Below are 18,194 nucleotides of genomic sequence, written 5' to 3'. Positions count from 1 at the left end.
TCCCACCCCCTCTGGGGCAGCCAGCTCTCATCAGGCTGGAGCAGAGGTTCTGGGCCATTCCGAGCCTTCTCCGAGGGGCGGGGCTGAGCATTCTTCTCTCCTTTCCTTCCTGACACCTGGACCCTCATGCCCGGGCTGGAACTCACCACGAGATAAGGCCAGGGTTCTGAGGGTGTGCAGGCTGCCAGGCCTTCCTTTCCTGAGGAAGAGACCCTGTGGGCAGGCATGGTGCTTGGGGTTTCGGGGGCTACAGGCAGCTTGTCCTGGGCTGTTCTGGTTGGGATCTGGAATGTCCCCCAAAAGCTCATGTGTTAAAAGTGCATCCCCAACACAGCAAGACTCCGAGGTGGGCTCAGCGGTGGGCTCAAAGTGGGCTCGAGGTGGGCTCAAAGTGGGCTCAGTGGTGGGCTCAAAGTGGGCTCCAGGTGGGCTCGAGGTAGGCTCCAGGTGGGCTCCAGGTGGGCTAATGATCGATCATGAGGTCTCTGACATCATCAGTGTGTTCTTCCACATCCACTGGGAGCTGAATGGACTTCTGGGAGGGGACTGGCTGGAGGGGTGGGTCATTGGGGCGTGCCCAAGGGGCTCACCTCCCCCACCTCCCTTTGCCTGCTTCTCCCAGCTTTGCCCGGAGCCGAGCGGCTCTCCTCCGCTATGTCCTTCTGCCATGGAGCCAGCTGACCATGGACTGATCTCTCTGAAACTGTAAGCCAGAATAAGTCCTCCGCCTTTGAGTTATTCTTGTCAGGTATTCTGGTCACAGTGATAAAAAGGTGACCAACACAGACATTGGGACCCAGAATGGGGGTCACAGCTGTGTTGATTCCTGCTGCTCTGGTTCCGAGACCTGAGAACTGGTTTGCAGGAGGAGCTTGGACATGCAGGCGGGAGAAGCCTCAGAGTGTCGCGAGCAGAGCTGGATGGGTGATTGTGGTGGGAGCTCAGGACCAGATGCTGATTGGAATGTGCGCAGTGAGAACTGTGCTCACCAAGTTTCAGGGGGAAGAGGACCGTGTTGGGAAGTGGACTAGAGGCCATTCGGGTTACATTATTGCAAAGAGCCTTTCTGCGTTTTGTCGGTGCCCTGAGACTTTCTATCAGGCTGAATTCAAAGCTTACAGACTATTCGGCCTACGGGAGGAAAGTGCCCGGCAGCACAGCGATCAGGCAGTGGCACAGGCTGGAGGTTTTCAGCCAGGTGACAGAGAGAATCAGGAGCCAAAAGCAGAGCAGAAGGATTTGAAAAATTTGCAGTTTGGCCAGAAATAAAGCAGGTTTAAAGTTGTGGCCAAAGTATGTGTAGTTGCTGAGATCAGCACCCCTAAAGAGAAACCTGCTTCTTGGGGAGTCAGCAGGAGAGATACCACGAGGGCACCTCAGGAAATGCAGGACCACACCCACTGCAGGTTCAGGGCTGCAGTAGTGCACACTCCTTGGGCTGCCTAGGAAGTCGTTTCCCCAGGGATCCTTTCAGCCCGGCTCCCTGGCACTTGGCGGTGAGGTCCACGGGGGGCCTGGTGACTGCTCAAGCTGGTGATGGTTCTGGCCATGTCGTACAGAATCTGCAGGAATGAAAATTGCTGTGGTTATGGGTCCTGGAGGCTTCTGCTGGGATCTCAAAGGGAAGCTCGGAGGCCAGGCAGTGCGTAGCAGCCATGGACAACTGCAGGCAGGCCCTCAGATGGCGACCCAGGAAGCCGTGAGAGTGAAGCCCAAGCTGCAGTGGAGAGCCCTGGGAGTCAGAGATGCCAAGAGTATGGGACATCTGCTGAGGAGAGCTGCAGGGAACAAGCAGAGCCAGCTCCAGAGAGGCCACGTGGGCTGCAGCGGGCCTCGGGGCCCACAGGGCATGGAGCTAGGGGATTAATGTTTTCCCAGCAGGGTTTCAGTCTTGCTCTGACCCCAAGGTTCTATGCCCCTCTTTCTCCCTGGTGGAATGGGATGTCTCCTCTGTGCCATAACATATTGCATACACGTCACTTGCTTTTGAGTTTTACAGAGGCTCACACTGAGAGCTTGTCTTGAGTGACTCGGCCAGTGACTGGTCACCTAGACGGGTCCTGCTTCCTCCATGTTGCAGGGTCACAGCAGAGAAGCACGCCCAGGCAAGCGTGGAGTAGGAAGTGAGAAGCTTTATTAAAGGACAGTGCAGCAGGCTTCTCCCACGTGGAAGAAGGGGACCCAAAGGCAGAATCCGTGGAATGAGGAAGTCCTGTCCCTTTTATGTGTCTGAAGTCCCCTGTTCTCCGCATTCTTCCCCCTTATCTTGTTCATTTCCCTCACCCTGCACAGAGGCTGGGGATGCGGTGGGATGGCCAGGGGGTGAGCAGGTGGCCTGGAAGGGCCAGGTGGAGTGCTGGACAGGAAGGGAGCAGAAGCCCAGGGCTTCGATGGGCAGCTCCCTGTCTGCTCAGGAGTTGCTTAAAACAATTCTTTTGGGAGGGGGAGTATCGAAGGGCTCTGGAGACATGAGCCTTCCATTCTCCCAGGGGCTGTTTCCCATGTGCTTGGCTCTAATCAGGCTCCTGTTTTTCCATCTGACCGACTGGATTCATCCAGCTACACCAACTACCTGTCTTTAAATCTGGCTTCAAGAGGAGCCCTTGGACTTGGACTTTTGAGCAATTCTGTTAAGGCTACTGGGACTCCTAGAGATGGACTGAATGCATTTTGCATTTTGAGGTAGCTATGAGCTTAGGGGATTGTGGGGGGACGTCAGGGCTTGGATCTGGAATTTCTCCCAAGAGCTCGTGGGTTGGAAACATGATCCCTAGTGCAATGAGGTTCAAAGGCGAGGCTTGCAGGCGATGACCGGATGGGACATCTTTAGCCACCATTGATAACTGCATGTGGACTGGGGGGAGGTGGGACTGAGTTGGGAGAGGAGGGGCACCCTCTGGAAGGGTTATCTGCCCTCAGCTTTTCCCTCTCCTTCCTGGGTTCACGAGCTGGGAAGCTTTGTGCCAACCTCTTCTGCAGAGCTGAGCCGGCTCCAAGGGGAGGATGGACCCTTCATGGCTGCACCCTCTGAAATGGTCCAGCCGAGACAAACCCTTCCGCCTCCAAGTTTTTCTAGTCAGGTATTTTGGTCACGGTGAAGAAGATCTGACTGACACACGGGCCTAACTGGGGCACACTGACACTGGGCCTAACTGAAAGCACATTGGTGACTCACACTCAGCAAGTTTGGGTTGAAGGGACAGGGGCTAGCACCGAGGACTTTCAGAATTGGCAAGTTCTTGTGTTGACACCTCTCAAAAGCCCCTCTCCTTCCCCAGCCGCTCCTCTTTCCGCAAGGCTGTCTTCAAAACTCCCCTGGCTGGAACCCAGGAACCTTTGGCCCTCTTGTGGTGGGAGGCCCCCTATAGAAACTCCTGGGAACCCTGGCCCCATTGGGCATCATAAAAGGTCGGAGAGGCAAGCACAGGCCCTCCTCCAAGGGTCGGTGGGTGGAGCCAACAACAGAGTCCAAAAGGCCAGGAAGACCCCTCCTGGCCAGAGGTTGCCAGCTCAGCCCACAGGTCAGGCACCACAGACGGGCCCACTGAGAGGCAGCTTGGCTTCTGGAAACTGGTGGACGTGACTTGCCATAGTGACAAATCTACAGAGACAAACCCCATGCTCAGCAGCACAGAGGCAGAGTGGGCAGCTTGTCAAGTTTGGACGACACGAGCGTCTTCAAGAATAATGACCGACAGGCCTGCGTGGCGCACCCTGTAATCCCAGCGGCTCAGGAGGCTGAGGCAGGAGCATTGCAAGTCCAAAGCCAGCCTCTGCTACTTAGTGAGACCGGGTCTCAAAATAAAAAAGGGCTGGGGATGTGGCTCAGGGACCCCGAGTTCAATCCTCAGTACCAAAAAAAAAAAAAAAAAGAATAAGAATAAGAATGACGACTGACAGAGATGCAGAGTGTGTTAAATCCACGGGTCCCACACATGACAGCCAAGAAGCCACACCGTGTCCAGCAGAGAAGCAAAGGTCGGTGCACACAGTGGACCACCGTGCAGCCTTGACAAGGAGGGGCTCTGATACCTGCTGCAGCAGGCAAGGACCTCGAGGACACAGTGCTGACTGAAAGAAGCCATCGCAGGTGGGTGGACAGCGGGCAGCGCTGCTCAAGACGAGGTTGGAGCAGCCAGTGCCATGCAGCCGCAGAGCGAGAGGCCTGGCCCTGGCAGGGCAGGGCAGGAGCCGGGTGTGCTGGGCTGTTTCAGTGTGGCAAGGCCACCACGTCCTGGAGACGGCGGCTGTCCTGTGAGTGTGCGAAGGCCACCCAGCCATTCACTTGGAAGTGGATGAGCCGTCACTGCTGGGGCGAGCACACTTCACCACACAGAGGAAAAGTCTGTGAGTCTAGAGAGAAAAATAAATGAAGCCAGGGCTTTGCCACCCCCGGAGGAGGCCGTGGCGCTGAAGGGGGAAGTGCATCTCCCCCGCTGGGAGGGAACCTTGCCACATGAAGCAGCTGGGCACAGAGGGTGATGTCACTGGAAATCACCTCCTGTCAAGCCCCAGATGGGGCTCTTGTTAGAAGCGGAAGGCGGAGCGCCCCAGACAGGCTGGTGGGGGCAGGAGGCTGTGCCCTCTCGCTGCCCTGGGCACCTGGGCTCCCCAAGGCGCAGGCCCAGGGGCATGGCAGTCAGTGGCTTGTGGTGGACCCCAGTGGATGTGGTGTGCGTGGCAGACCCCTCGAGGGTCCCAGCTCCTGGTGGGTGCTCCCTGAAGGCTGAGGTGGGTGGTGCCTTGGACACGCACGTGATGGCATGTGGGCTTTCGAGGATCCTGGGATTCCGCTGCGCCCACACGAGACCACAGAGACTGCTGCTCAGGGTGCCTGCGAGGGGGCGAGGCTGGGGCCTCATGGCCATGCGCCTGGGTGGGCAGAGACCCACATAACTGGGGGAACCCCAGGGCCCAGCCTTGAGCACATCCCGGTGTGCGTGTCTCCTGGAGCAGTGCTGGCTGCAGAGCTGTCCTGGAGATGTCCCTGGACACACTCCTTCTCATGACCTCATGGCTGGAAGAGCCAGGACGGTGCCAGGCTTGGGCAACGGAGGGGCTGCACCCCAAGCCCGGAGGCAGCCCTCTGTGCAGAGAGGTCGGGGACGGGTGGGTGACGCTGGCAGGGCTGGTGTCTTCCAGGGAAACTGGGCCAAGGAAGCCCATGCCCATCAGTGAAGGCAGCTTCCCAGGTGGCCCCTGACCCCCAACTCCCGGTCGCCACACGGCCTGTCGGGGAGAAGCCCCCAGCAGAGCCCTGTGCCTGCAGGCTGCCCTAGGAAGGTGGCAGAGGGAGGGCTGGGCGTCTTTGGCAGGCACCCATGGGTGTTCCTGGTGAGCGGGAAGCGTCTGCTCCTGTGCTGCAGAGGACCTGGCCTCCCTCTCTCCAGGCCCAGGTGCGGCGGGTGCTGCCTTGTCTCCTGGGACAACGCTGGGAGGTGTGGCACCACCTGGATGGAGCTGCCTGGCTGCATTGTTCCTTGGCCCCCGGTGGCTGTCCCTGGGTCCCGGCTCATCTCCTGAGAGAAGGTATGGCTTGCTGGGGATGCTGTCAAAGCAGACAGGAGGGTCTGGAGCCGTTTCCTGATTCCCCTGTCCCAAGGAAAGTGAGGGGCGTGCTGTCATGGCCAGGAGATAACGCCCCAGCCTGTCAGCCAACCCCAACTCAGCTCCGCTTTGTGGTTAAGGGAGTTTCGGAGTGAACATGCTCAGACCCCTCTACTTCCTGAAATGTCAGGGGGCCTGTAGAGAGGGCACACAGAGCCGCGGCAGGATGGGCCTGGGTAAGTCACTGTCCTGGGTGTGCTGGGAGGGTCCCGGGGGGCTGGCCCAGGAGAGGGCCTGAGAGAAGGCTGCCTGTGTGCTGGAACAAAGGTGGGGCTTGCTGAAGGCTCTTAACCTGAGGCCTGTCCCCAAGATAGGACTTAGGGGCACGGTGCCCACCAAGAACATCTGTCACATGGGTGTCCTCATCTGCCCCCACTCTCTCTAGAGATCCTTACGTGGCTGTTGGCGCAGATGCCAGGCAAGGCTGGACTTCCTCTCCCCTCTCCTGGCCTGCGTGCTTGCCATCCCCCTGGGGCAGCATGGTTTGTGGACATGGGGCTCCTTCCTCCAGGGTGGCCTAGGCTGAAAGGCACTGCATAAGGAGGGACTGCAGGACAGTAGGGACTCTTTTGGAGTGGACGGTGGTCTGGCCAATCATGGGGCAAGATCCTGTGGCTGGTGGCTCACAGGTCTCTCAGGCTAGGTATCCCAAGCACCTGGCACAGCAGGGGCTCCGTAAATTCTGCTGGGTTCATGGACCCAGGCTGGGCACACCCCCCGAGGGGCTGGGCTGACCACTGAGGACTGGAGAATGAGGCTGAGCAGTGGTTTCCAGCATCGCCATCCAGGATGGATAATGCCGTGCGTTAGGGCCAGGCCCAGCCAAGGCTGAGAGGTGTTGGACAGCTGGCAGCTGTGTGGGAGGCCCACTCACCAGCAGTCCAACCAAAGAGAATGTGTGTCAGAGACGATGGTCTTACCTTACCGCACTGGGAAGGATGGCAACGCGGCTTCGGCTGGGCAGGAAGTCAGCCCCAGCTCCTCCTGGAGAGCCCGTGACTGATTCTGGTGAGCCTGCAGTTCTGGCCTGAGCACATCCTGATGTGGGGACCGAATCCAGGGTAGGTTCTCAAAGAAGGATGTGGGAGGAGGATGGTGGAGACAGCCGCAGTACCCTGCTGTGGCGAGGGGTGTGAGCCTGGAGGGGAACCCACCAAACCCGTCAGCCTCAGAGGCCCAGCAGCCCAGGCTGGGAGTCCCTGAAGCCCCAGCCAGGGTGGGTGGGAAGCATGGGGCAGGGACGGCCACGGATGTATGAAGAGCTCTGTGATGGACAGGCGAGGAGCACATTCTAAAACCCAGGGGCTGTAGGCAGGTGCCGGGTGGTGCTGGGCGGCCGAGGCTGGCTGCGGCTGGTCTTACTCCTGACCCTGGCGCCTGGCATTTCCAGGGACTGGGCAAGCTCCTCCCTGGGAGAGTGGGCAGAAAGCCAGTGGCAGCTGCCCCGGGGGTGTGAGCTGAGGGTGGGGACGGGCCCTGGGAAGGTAGCTGGAGGCACGAAAGGAGAAGTCAGGTGGAGGGCACTGGCGGGGTGCAAGGGGAAGGTGTGGTTTGAAGATGGCGGTTTACAGCGGGGGCTGGGGAGACTAGCAGTGTCTGCGGCCTGGGATGCCCGGAGCTTGCTTGGGAGCAGGTGGAAGAGACAGGACTGATCCGTGCCTGCCTGTTCAGGACTGTGACTGCGGTCCCTAGGCCACATCCCAGGGTCCAGCTGAGCTGCTCTGTACCCAGCCTCCACAGTTTCCCCAGGAACATGGGGCCACCAGGGGCACATGGCCTGAGACCGTGAGGGTGACGTGAGCCTGTTGGTACTATGGGCCTTGAGGGCATTGCTGACCCATGGATGCTCCTGGGCATGGGGTGGGGGGCATCCCCCATGGGGAGGACCCTGCTGCCATGTCAAGGCCCTTGCCCCAGCTGAGTCAGAGCCCCAGAGATGGGCCCAATGGCCAGGGCAGGCGAGGCCAGCAGCCACTATGCACGGCCTGGCCTGACTCCTGCCCTGCTGGAGGGCCACATCTGCTTCTAAAAGTGGAGCGGCAAGGGACCCCCTCACCCGGCCCTGGTCCTCCTGATGCACACAAAGCCAAGGGGCAGGAGGGGCCCGCCCAGGGGCACCCTTCCTGGGAAAAGCCTGGGTCCTGGAGGTTGGGGCTGCCCCTTACCGCTCCTCGTGGGAGACAGCCCTGCTGCTCCAGAGATGGCCACACGGCACCTGAGCTTCCCGACAGGGAGCCCTGCAGTCCAGCAGGTGAGAGGGCCCTGCACAGGCTCACCTGAGCGGGGAGGAGACTCAGGGGAAGCGGGAAGCGGCTGGGAGCAGCACGGAGGGTGGGGGGGCAGTGTCCAGGCCTGGACCCTGCCTGGCCTGAGGCTGTGCGCCTGTGGGGCAGGAGCACCCCGACAAAGCCTGGGCGGGGCCCACTCTGAGAAGCAAAGGCTAGGGACTGGTGTGCAGGGCAGGGCTGGAGGCAGCTCTGGGCAGGCGCCCGGCGGCCATGGGAGGAGTCCAGCCCAGGGCTGGGGTTCAGTCCCGTGGGCCCGCAGCCTCCCTTCAGCTGCCCCAGCACCAGCTGCCCCCTCCTGGTGTCACCACCTGCCCCCTTGCTGTGGTCCAGGGAAACCCTTGGAGCCCAGAGGTCAGACAGGCCCCAGATCTGGACCACGGTGCCCTGCAGTGCCTGGCTGCGCTGTCCAGGCTGTGCCTCCGTAGGCAGGCAGGGGCCCAGAGAAGCCTCTCGGTAACAGAGGTCGTCCCGCCGGCTGCTGGACAGGAGGCCAGCCTCGCAGGAGGGAAGCATCTCTCAGGTTCCCTATGGGCCCTCACTCCCGTGGCCTTTGTGAGCCTGGGTGTGGAGCGGCCCTCCCTCCCTCCGCTCTAGGGACCAGTGCTTGGGGTAGCCCTGCAGGGGAGGGCTGGTGTCTGATGCCGACCCGGGGCCTCCACTCTGTCTGATGTGTGTGGCCTCATGAAGCTGCCCTGCTGCTCTGTAAGGACACGCTCCTCTTGTGTCCCTCAAATTCTGGAAGGAGAGAGAGGCTCACAGCATTGGGCAAGAGATGAGGTACAAGAGTGCAACCTGCCACCCAGGGCTGGGCCCGGGAGGAAGCAGGCCACAGGTGGGGTGGCTGTCCTCCCTGGTCCTGGACAGGTGGGCACTCATCCCGTCAGCCCCTCTCTTGGGGGCCCTGGCCCATGTGGCTACCTCGCCAGCTGGAAAGCACCTCCTTGACCCTCCTTGGTGGGGAGCACCACTTCCGTGCCCTGGACTCCCTCTGTTTAGAGAGTGGCCAGAAAGCCCTGCTTCTCTGCTGGTACAGCAGCAGATGACCCCAGGTGGCTAGCTGGGGACGGCAGAGAGGGCAGAGCCCCGCACACAGTGCACTCCCCTGGGCATCTTCCACCACAGCATGCAGAGCTCAGTGCAGGAGGACCTGAAGTCCCCTAGTAGTGTCCCGGCAGGTCACTATGAGGGTCCTCGTCCCCTTCACACTGGGAAACAGGCTGCTGGCCGAGACCCAGGAATGGAGACCGAGGGAGTGGGTAGCCTCCCTGCTGCTGCCACCAGCCACACCTGGGAAAGGCCTTCCTGGATTCTGTCTGGCTTGGACTTCTCGCTTGGTCATGTACGTGGAGAGGTTGCCTTGACTCTTCACACACTGAGCAATTTCCTGTGGCCTCAGGTGAACGGCTCAGCTTCCTGTTACCTCCAGCTTCTAGAAACATACTTGAAAGAGGAAGGCAGGGTGCTCAGGAGCTGAGCCAGCCATGAGCTGGGGTCTTGGTACATGTGGCCCTGGCCGGGGTCCTGGTGTGTGTGTCCCTGGAGTCCTGGTTTCCTGGTGGCTGCGGCCTGCTTACTTGGCCTACCTCTGTAAGGCTCTGTGCCTGACCCAGTGCTGTCCCTGGTGGTGGTGGGTTCGAGCCACAGTAGGTGGAGTGGGGGCCCCTGAGTTGACCTCTGCGTACCCAGCCTCCGCTCCTCTGTGGAGGACTGAGACACACATGTACCCGAGCCAGAGAGCCCAGGCTGCCTCGGAGGTCCCAGGACTCCAGTGGGCCTCCCTGACACCCTGGAGTGGGCCTGGGCTGGGCGGGTCCTCCCTGACTCCCTGGAGTGGGCCTGGCTCTGTTTCCCTCAGACCCTCTGCCTCGTCATCACGGGGGCTGTCTTTGGGGGCTGTCCCTGTTAGTGAGGGATGCAGAGAAGCAGGTCCCCTGGAGCCTGCTGCCCACCGCCCATGCCCTCTGTCTGAGGTCCCTGTCAGGGTCCTCATCCCCTTCACACTGGGCAACAGGCTGTGACACAGCTTCTGGGTCACACGCACTCGATGCCGTGGGTCACTCCTGGTGAGGACTACTCCAGACAGAACCTGATGGCTTAGAAGGAAGCACAGGGCTGGGAATGCAGCTCCGTGGCAGAACTTCGGGGGGTGTGGAGCCCTGGGTTTGGTGTCCAGCGCTGACAACAGAAAACAAGAAGGCCCAAGGGAAAGACTTAAGATGTTTGGAAACATACTGACGATGGTTGAGACTCCCCTCAATCCCCACTACATCGCCTTCCTCCTTATTCTCCATGACACTGAGAATTCAAATTCCTTTTTTATGATGTACATCGTGATGTTCACTGGCTTTAGTAATTCTATTAGGTTTCCTGTTGTTGATTTTGGGGAGTTTTTATACATATATATATATATATTAAGGACCTGATATTGCCTCCCACAGGATGAATTCAAGAGTTGGCACATCATAAATGTTCTCTAATCATTTTCTCAAATGAATTAATTCATGCTTAATTCACATGATTTAATCTGCTTTTCCTAAAGCAATTTCCACCTGCGCTTTCTCTAGGTCCTTTTAAATAGTACACTTCTCAGTAGGACCAACAAGACGCACAAGGTGTACCAGAAGGCTTACATTAGAGCCACCCTGAGATTGGAACCTGCAAACATGCCAGGTGAGTGAGCCTCCTTCAACTTCAACATTCAGGGTCCATGAGAGTCTTCCTATGACGTACTCCATCTCATCTCACAGTTCAAAAATTAGCGTGCAGAGACAGATTTCTGAACCAAAGCGGACGGAGACCACAGGCCCACAGGCGCTCCACCAGGAAGCTGACAAGTGCCCACTTCACAGTTCCTCGAGAGAGTGCTGGGAACAGCCAGGAGAGGGGTGAGGGACAGAAGCAGCTCTCACGTCCAGGACCCCTGAGCACTGGGCCTGAGACACCGCTGTCCCACGTGCCCTTGCTGGCCATGGAGGAGCTTGTCAGGGACTGTGGTGAAGAGCTGACCGTGAGCCGCACCCTCCGCCCCTGCTGCCTCCCCTTCTGGGGCTCCTCTGCCTGCACCGAGGCTCCCAGCCCAGTCACCAGTGGGGGAGGGAGGTGCAGGAGGGACTTGGCCCTCAGTGAAGGCCTCAGGAGCGTGGGCCTGAGCAGGTGGTACAGGACCAGGCCTCACCAAGCCCCTGGATGGTGGGGGAGTGCAGGGCAGGAGGGGGATGCACTAGAGCTGCTCTGGAGCATGAAGGGGCCCTGGGCCACCACAGGGCTCACTACTGCCTCACCTGGGTTAACAGGCGTTGGTGCTGGGATGGAGGTAGCAGGGGGGGCTGGGAGGGGCATCTGAGGCCAGGAAGTGGGGGACAACCTCTCTGTGGGCTCATACAACAGGCAGGGTGCTCACATGAGGGGAGGGAGCTGTGGGCCCCGCGGCCCCGGCACCCTGCTCACTGCTGTCCGCTCACAGGCTTGTGCAGAGGACTGCTGGGGGCCCTGAGGCAGCTCAGCACTCCCGAGTCTCAACTTGCCTCAACTTGTCCGTCTAGACTGGGGACAATGACACATGCCAGAGTGGGAGGAACAGTGGGTGGGGTGCCTCACACCTCACACCCAACAGGACAGCCACTACCAGAAGACGGAAAATAAGAGGGCTAGAGCAGAGCTCAGTGCAGTGTTTGCCTAGCAGGGTGAGGCCCTGGGCTGCATCCCCAGCACCTCTGGGGAAAACATCAGAAAACAGCACGTGCTGAGAGGGACACGGGAGAAGAGACCCTGTCCTGTTGAGGGCAGAGTAGGGCAGCACCGAGGAGGCAGCATGGGCCCAAGACACAAGCACCCAGCATCCAGGCTGGGCTCCGTCCACTCCCCGGACGAGAACACAAGAGGACACTGGGCAGGACCTGAGCTGGTCGGATATCCAGGAGCACTGCTGAGGCTGGACTCACAGGAGACCCAGAGGCCAGAGGCCAGTGAGGGTGTGGCCAGGCAGTGGCTGTGCATGGCTGTGAGGAGCTTCACGGGCCTGTGGCCTTCAGACCCCTGCCTCTATCCTCTTGACCTCAGAGGCCATGTGCTGCTCTGGAGTCACAGCGAGCCCCAGCAATGGCCCAGACCAAGGGCCCAGTCTCCAGCACAGTGAGAGGCACATCCTGAGTCTGGTTTATGCTGCAAACTGACCTCCTGTGGTTCATTCTCCACTTGATCAGGATGGTAGGTGATCCTAGGACTCGACTGGGGGCTCAAATGGGGCACCTGCAGAGAAGACTCCCACGGGCCCCCCACTGTGAGGAGCCAGGGCTGGAGAGATCAGAGGACCCTCCTGCAGGCCGCTGTTGTGGGACTGGGGCAGCAAGCCCCCCCCAGGACCACACCTTCCCCCCAGGAGCGCCCTCCAGCAATGCCAGGCATCCTGAGCAGGAGCCCTGCGGAGCCTCTAGTAGTGAAAGGCACAGTTCTAAATTCCAGTGAGTTTAAACACAGAGGTTGGACAGATAAAAAGATGACTAGGCTAGCCCTACGGGTGTGGGCCACCCAGGAAGCACTGCAGAAGGACAGAGAGCTCAGGGTGAGCGTGTGCAGAGCCCAGGATGAGGAGGCCGCACAACAGCCAGGGGCCACTCCCCAGCAGCCACAGAGGCCAGGACCAGGGCAGCCTCTGCAGAACAGAGAACATTCCGTCTTTGTTTTGGGGACTGGCTTACTTCACTTAGCACGATAGTCTCCAGATCCATCCATTTACCGGCAAAAGTCTTGTGTCAAAATATGCTCTGGTGTCACCCATGTCCAAGCAGGACAAGAACCACCACCCAAGCCAAGGCTCAGGGGCGAGGCCTCCAGCCGGGAGCTGAGGTGGGTCCAGGGGAAGCCGTCTCAGGGAGCTGTGTGTGGAGGCACATCTGACAACCAAGGCGGGGGTTGCCCCCAAAGGCTCCTGTGAGCAGCCCTTCTGGGGCGGCATGTGGCCCAGTGGTAGCGCGAGCCCCAGATGCCCTCCCGGCACGGCAAAACAGACCAGCCGCAGAGACAGAGAAGAACATTACTAAGGCTATCCTCCAGCGCCCGGACACTGCTGAAATCCTCGCCCCCCAGCTGAGGGCAGGAGGGCGTGGGCCTGGCCACTAGGTCCCCAGGGGTCAGTGAGTGCCCTCTGCAGCAGGCCCCGGGAGCTCCCTCACCCCTGCAGCACAGTGAAGACCGCGGAGGCGGGAAGCAGGCTCACCAGCCCCAGGGCAGGCTGCTGGCCCTGCGGGGCGCCCAGCCTCCAGCACGGTGCGAGGCACATCCCCATGTCTGTAAGCTGCCCGGGCTGTGCCAGCTGGTTACAGCAGCACCTGGACAACAGCAAGGGGGCGCACCTCAGGGCAGAGCCTGAGGGGAAGGAGGACAGCAACAGGCCCGGCTGGGTTCGGGCGGTCACGGGCCAGCAGCCCACCCCAGGGTGACCCCGGGCAGCACTCTGAGCTCGCTGGATGCGTGCCCTAGATGGTTGCCATAGTGGGATGTTGTTATGCAGACTTTTTAAAAATCACCATTTTTAAAACCATACAAGTGAAATGAGGGGACATGAGTCAAACACAGGCCAGGCCAGGGGTCCCAGAGGTGAAGACTGGATCCACTCAGGGGTGACTGCACCCTTGGAGACCTCGAGGTAATCGCTGACCCATCCAGAGAATCAGTAAGTTGCAAAGCGAGGAGAGGGGAGTAGAGCAATGTGGAGTCACTGGCTCCAGAAGATGAGGCCCGGCTGCCCTGCGGGGCCTTGACTTCACAGTTCACCTCTCACACCCGAGGGCCCTGGGCTGGCCCCGCCTCCCCTCCCTGGGCCCTCTTCTCCTGGGCCCTCTTCTCTGTGCTCGCCTGTGTCCAACCCCCCCACCTTTAATATTTATTTTTAGTTGTAGTTGGACACAAACCTTTTATTGATTGATTTCTATGTGGTGCTGAGGATCGAACCTGGGCCTCACACGTGCGAGGCCAGCGCTCTACCGCTGAGCCACAGCCCCAGCCCCAAATTTCCCCTTTCTGTAAGGACACCTCAGGGCCCATTCTCACAGGCTCATCTCAGTCAAGATGCTGTTTCCAAATAAGGTCACCTTCTGAGGCCCCAGAGGTTAGGGCCCCACAGTGTCTTTTTTGGTGAGGACAGAATTCAGCCCATAGCAGAAAGCAAAAGGGGAGTAAAAGTAAATGGAAAACTGCAAAGGAGGGCAAAACAAGGTGGAGGGATAAATCTAATACGGGAAGCTAGGGGTGGTGGCACCCACCCGTGGGTCCTAGGTGTCACCCATGTCCAAGCGGGACAAGAACCCTGGAGGTGGAAGCAGGAAAACCACTCAAGTCCAGGAGCTGGAGACCAGCCTGACCTAGCAAGACCCTGTCTCAGAAAGAAAGTACATAGAGAGTATTATAAATGCAAAGGGCTGACCTCGAGAGTTCAGAGGCAAAGAGTATTCGTTGTTTTAATCCACCCATAGTATTTTGTAAGTGTCACATCTAGAATTCAAGGGTCCTGTGCTGGGGGTGTGGCTTAGTGACATGTGCTTAGCAGGGTTGGGGCCCAGCTCAGTCTCTGGTGCTGCAACACGAACAGAAAGAAGCAGAACTCAGGGGCCTCCGAAGGCCAGGCTGGACAAGAAGCCGCGGCAAGCAGGGCTGTCCCCAGGAGCATCTGGAGCCCTGGGACTTCCCAAGGCCCATGTGGCAAGTGGCTATAAATGCAGAGGCTTCACTACACATGTGGTCTTGGGGTTCTGGCTTCTCGAGTCTGGAGTGGGTCCCACCAGCTGAGGCTGAGTGCTCTGAGGGCCCGGCCACCTGGGTCCAGCCCCAGGGCACCGGCAGCCCTGGCAAGGGTCAGGAAGGAGCCCTCATGTGCACAGGGTGCTTTCTGGGTACTTCTTTCACCTAGTGGGTGGCCCGGGGCCCAGGTGTCTGACCTGTGACCAGGGCTCCCCGTGGGAGGCTTGCTGGTCCTATCAGATGCCCTGCTGGCTCCTGGTGCTCACCCCTGACCTGCTGTTTGGGTGGGGTTTGAACTGAAGCTCTGTCCAGGGTGAATGAGCCCTGCTTCTGTAGGAGAAACTTAGACTGGCATTCAAAGTAGATGCCAAGGCAACATAAAATTACAAGGATTCACCACTGTGTCCCTGTGGAGGCCACAGGGAGAGCCCCTGTCCTTGGCTTCTCCAGGTTTTAGAGGCTATGTTCCTTGTCCTGAGGCCCTTCCTCTGTCTTCAGAGCCACAATGGCTGTTTTCTTTCTCCCTCTCCCACATCTAAACTCCCTGTGATGCACTGGGCCAGATGATCCTAATTAATCCTGATTCTATCAGCAACCTTTTCCCCTGCTGCCATAACTAGCACATTCACAAGTAGGGATTAGGATACAGACATGTTTGTAGGAGGTCATTATTCTGCCTACCACACAGATAAAGAGCATCATGACATAATGCCCAATGGATCAACTCACCAGAAACAGAACGAGTTTTAATTTCTAGGCACCAATTAACAAAAGCTTCAAATATAGAAAGCAAATCTTGAAAGACCTAAAAGGAGAAGTGGATGAATCTATCATCATGACAGGGACGGTTAGTTATCTTTCTTTGTAACTGAGAGTCAAAAAGGCAAAGAAGAGATAAAACTATGTGTAAGGATGAGACAGTGCCCAAGTCAGGGCAGGGGCTGGGGCCAGAGCAAGATCGAGGCTGGAAGAGGGAAGCAGTGAGCACCTAACTCCAGACACTGTTGATGGGGTACTCAGAAGGGCGCTTGCTCAGCTGTCATCCTCTTCAAACATGCAACTCATTCAAACTGACTTGGATGAGTTGCAAAGAGTGCATCTTGCACAGCCTGTGTTCTTGTCCATGAGGTCAATGGGTTGGACATCCAGGATCTAAGGATCTCTTTCAATAATCCCTCTGGAAATTGTCTAAGCACCTGGTGGGCCTTTCGCTTTCTCTTGGCTCTGCAAATCTCACTCTTGTTTCTGCCCCACAGGAAATGCCACCCCAGTGACCACCCCGCTCTCTCAGACAGTCCCGGGACTGTCTGCCGGGCTCTGCAACGCGTCTTTCGAGGAGAGCAGAGTGGTCCTGGTGGTGGTGTACAGCACGGTGTGTGTGCTGGGCCTGCCGGCCAACTGCCTGACCGCGTGGCTGACGCTACTGCAGGCTCTGCAGGGCAACGTGCTGGCCGTCTACCTCTTCTGCCTGGCGCTCTGTGAGCTGCTCTACCTGAGCACGTTGCCGCTCTGGGTCATCTACATCCAGAACGAGCACCGCTGGACCCTGGGCCCCAGGGCCTGCAAGGTGACCGCCTACATCTTCTTCTGCAACATCTACATCAGCATCCTCTTACTGTGCTGCATCTCCTGCGACCGCTTCCTGGCGGTGGTGTATGCACTGGAGAGCCGTGGCCGGCGCCTCCAGAAGACCGCCGTCTTCATTTCTGTGTGTGTCTTTGTCCTCGTGGGGCTTGTTTACTACCCGGTGTTTGACATGGAAATAGAGAAGGAGAGCTGCTTCGAGCCAATGCGGATGAACGAAAAAATCGCGGGCTACCACTACGCGCGGTTTGCAGTGGGGTTCGCCATCCCTCTCTGCACCATAGCGTTTACTAACCACCGGATCTTCAGGAGCATCAAGCTGAGCATGGGCCTGACCGCTGCCCAGAAGGCCAAGGTGAAGCACTCGGCCATAGCAGTGGTGGTCATCTTCCTGGTCTGCTTCGCCCCCTACCATGTGGTTCTCCTCATCAAAGCGGCCACCTTCTCCTACTACAGAGGAGACAAGGTTGCGGTGTGTGCCTTTGAAGCCAGCCTGTACACGGTGTCCATGGTGTTCCTCTGCCTGTCCACGGTCAACAGCGTGGCTGACCCCATCATCTATGTGCTGGCCACAGACCATTCTCGGCAAGAAGTGTCCAGAATCCAGAAGGGGTGGAAGAAGTGGTCTGCAAAGACAGAAGTCACCAAGCTCACGCATTCCAAGGACTCAGAGGAGATGCACTTCCCCATGGCGCTCGCAGACGACTGTGCGCTCCCCCCGCCTGTGAACCCTCCCAGGCTGCAGCCAGCTAAGTGGGGCTCAGCGCACACCCCGGAGAGGCTGGTCGAGGAGACCTGCTGAGACCATTGTACTGCAGGGGAGGACCACAGGTGTGAGAAGCCAGGGCCAGAAACGTGGTCACACTGCCCATCAGCCACAGTGTCCATGTGCTGGAGCCACCCGTTTGGTGAGCCTCTGCCCCCTAGGGTCTCCTGACTGGAAGGTGGCAGTGTGTAACTGGGTGATGCTCCCAGGCTGTCGGGAGCCAGAGAGCCAGAGAGCATGGGCATGGGCAGAGGGAGATGCCAGCTTGTTCTGCGGGTTCCCTCAGCCATTAGCCAACGCAGGGCTGCAGCAGAGCTCTGGACGACAGCTTCATGAATGTGCTTTGCTGCAGGCATTGCTGGGTGACTGCTGCAGTGTGTCAGGGGGCTTTCCGTGCTTCTGCTTCACAGGTCGATACAAGCCACAACGAGGGGCACCCTGCACCGTCACAGTGCCTAGACACTGGCACAGCCCAGCAGCAGCAAGAGGCAGGAGCCCAGCCCTGAGGACACTTGTCTGGGCTTGGTTCTGAGCTGAGCAGACACATGCTGCCAGGGGTCACCAAAGGGAGTCAGAAGCCAGGGTGGCCAGTTGTTGGTGCCCAGTAGGGTAGTCCATGTGTTTTCCACAGGGAGCCCCAGACACTCATGCTGGGAAGGCCAATCAGTCAAAAATGCTGGTAGACACCCCAGGAAGGCTGAGATACAGCTGCCACAGAGCAAGAGGACGCTTGGAATTCCTTCACATCGAGACTTCCTGACTTCATTGTCACAGGGGAAGGGGTCGGGAGCTGGGACAGAGCAAGCAGATGACTGCCTAGCGCCTCACCAGGTTGGAGTACAGGAGGAAACTCACGGCCCACTCGGATCCCAGCTCTGCCAGGCCATGCTGATGACTCAGTTTCCCCATATGGATACTGGGAACAATGACACCTACCTCACTGGGTCACTGTTGGGGCTGACCCTCCCACCTGCCTGATATCCTAGCCTCAGCAAGAGTCTCAGCAGGAGACTGAGCCGAGCAGGTGGAGCTGCCTGGACATAGGGCCGGCACCAGGGGCACGCTCAAGTTTCCTTCCCGGGGAACTGCACAGAGCCCCTGTGTTGAGTCAGGTTCTCATTTCTGTAAGGCAGGTGTGGGTCTCTGCTCTTCACTGTGAGAGACACCCGCAAAACACACAGAAACACACTTAGAAATAAAAACACAAAAATACA

At 58.8% G+C, this 18,194-nt stretch overlaps 1 protein-coding gene across 10 annotated transcripts; it reads left to right on the top strand.

Moving 5' to 3' along the window:
• Window positions 1-607: 607 nt before the first annotated feature.
• Window positions 608-18,194, top strand: Gpr132 (G protein-coupled receptor 132). 10 transcript variants are annotated; one of them, XM_058582280.1, is made up of 6 exons: window positions 5,282-5,529; window positions 5,688-5,783; window positions 5,993-7,858; window positions 10,460-10,565; window positions 10,643-10,780; window positions 15,887-18,194. In XM_058582280.1, exons 3-6 carry the CDS (start codon window positions 7,682-7,684, stop codon window positions 17,014-17,016), a joined length of 1,551 nt encoding a protein of 516 aa, XP_058438263.1. In that variant the 5' UTR covers window positions 5,282-5,529; window positions 5,688-5,783; window positions 5,993-7,681; the 3' UTR covers window positions 17,017-18,194. The 10 variants fall into 10 exon arrangements, with proteins under 10 accessions (XP_058438266.1, XP_046309097.1, XP_058438263.1 ...); XM_046453137.2 differs by lacking the exon at window positions 5,282-5,529 and having other exon boundaries at window positions 5,657-5,783; window positions 5,993-6,668; XM_046453141.2 differs by lacking the exons at window positions 5,282-5,529; window positions 5,688-5,783; window positions 5,993-7,858 and adding an exon at window positions 773-4,090.

The sequence above is a fragment of the Marmota monax genome, unplaced genomic scaffold, assembly GCF_021218885.2.
Source record: "Marmota monax isolate L192 unplaced genomic scaffold, Marmota_monax_Labrador192_F-V1.1 WCK01_AAM20220418_F8-fsc00190, whole genome shotgun sequence".
In the NCBI taxonomy this organism is placed as follows: Eukaryota; Metazoa; Chordata; class Mammalia; order Rodentia; family Sciuridae; genus Marmota; species Marmota monax.
The sequence above is the reverse complement of the archived record's forward strand: the minus strand, read 5'-3'. Positions and strand labels throughout refer to the sequence as shown.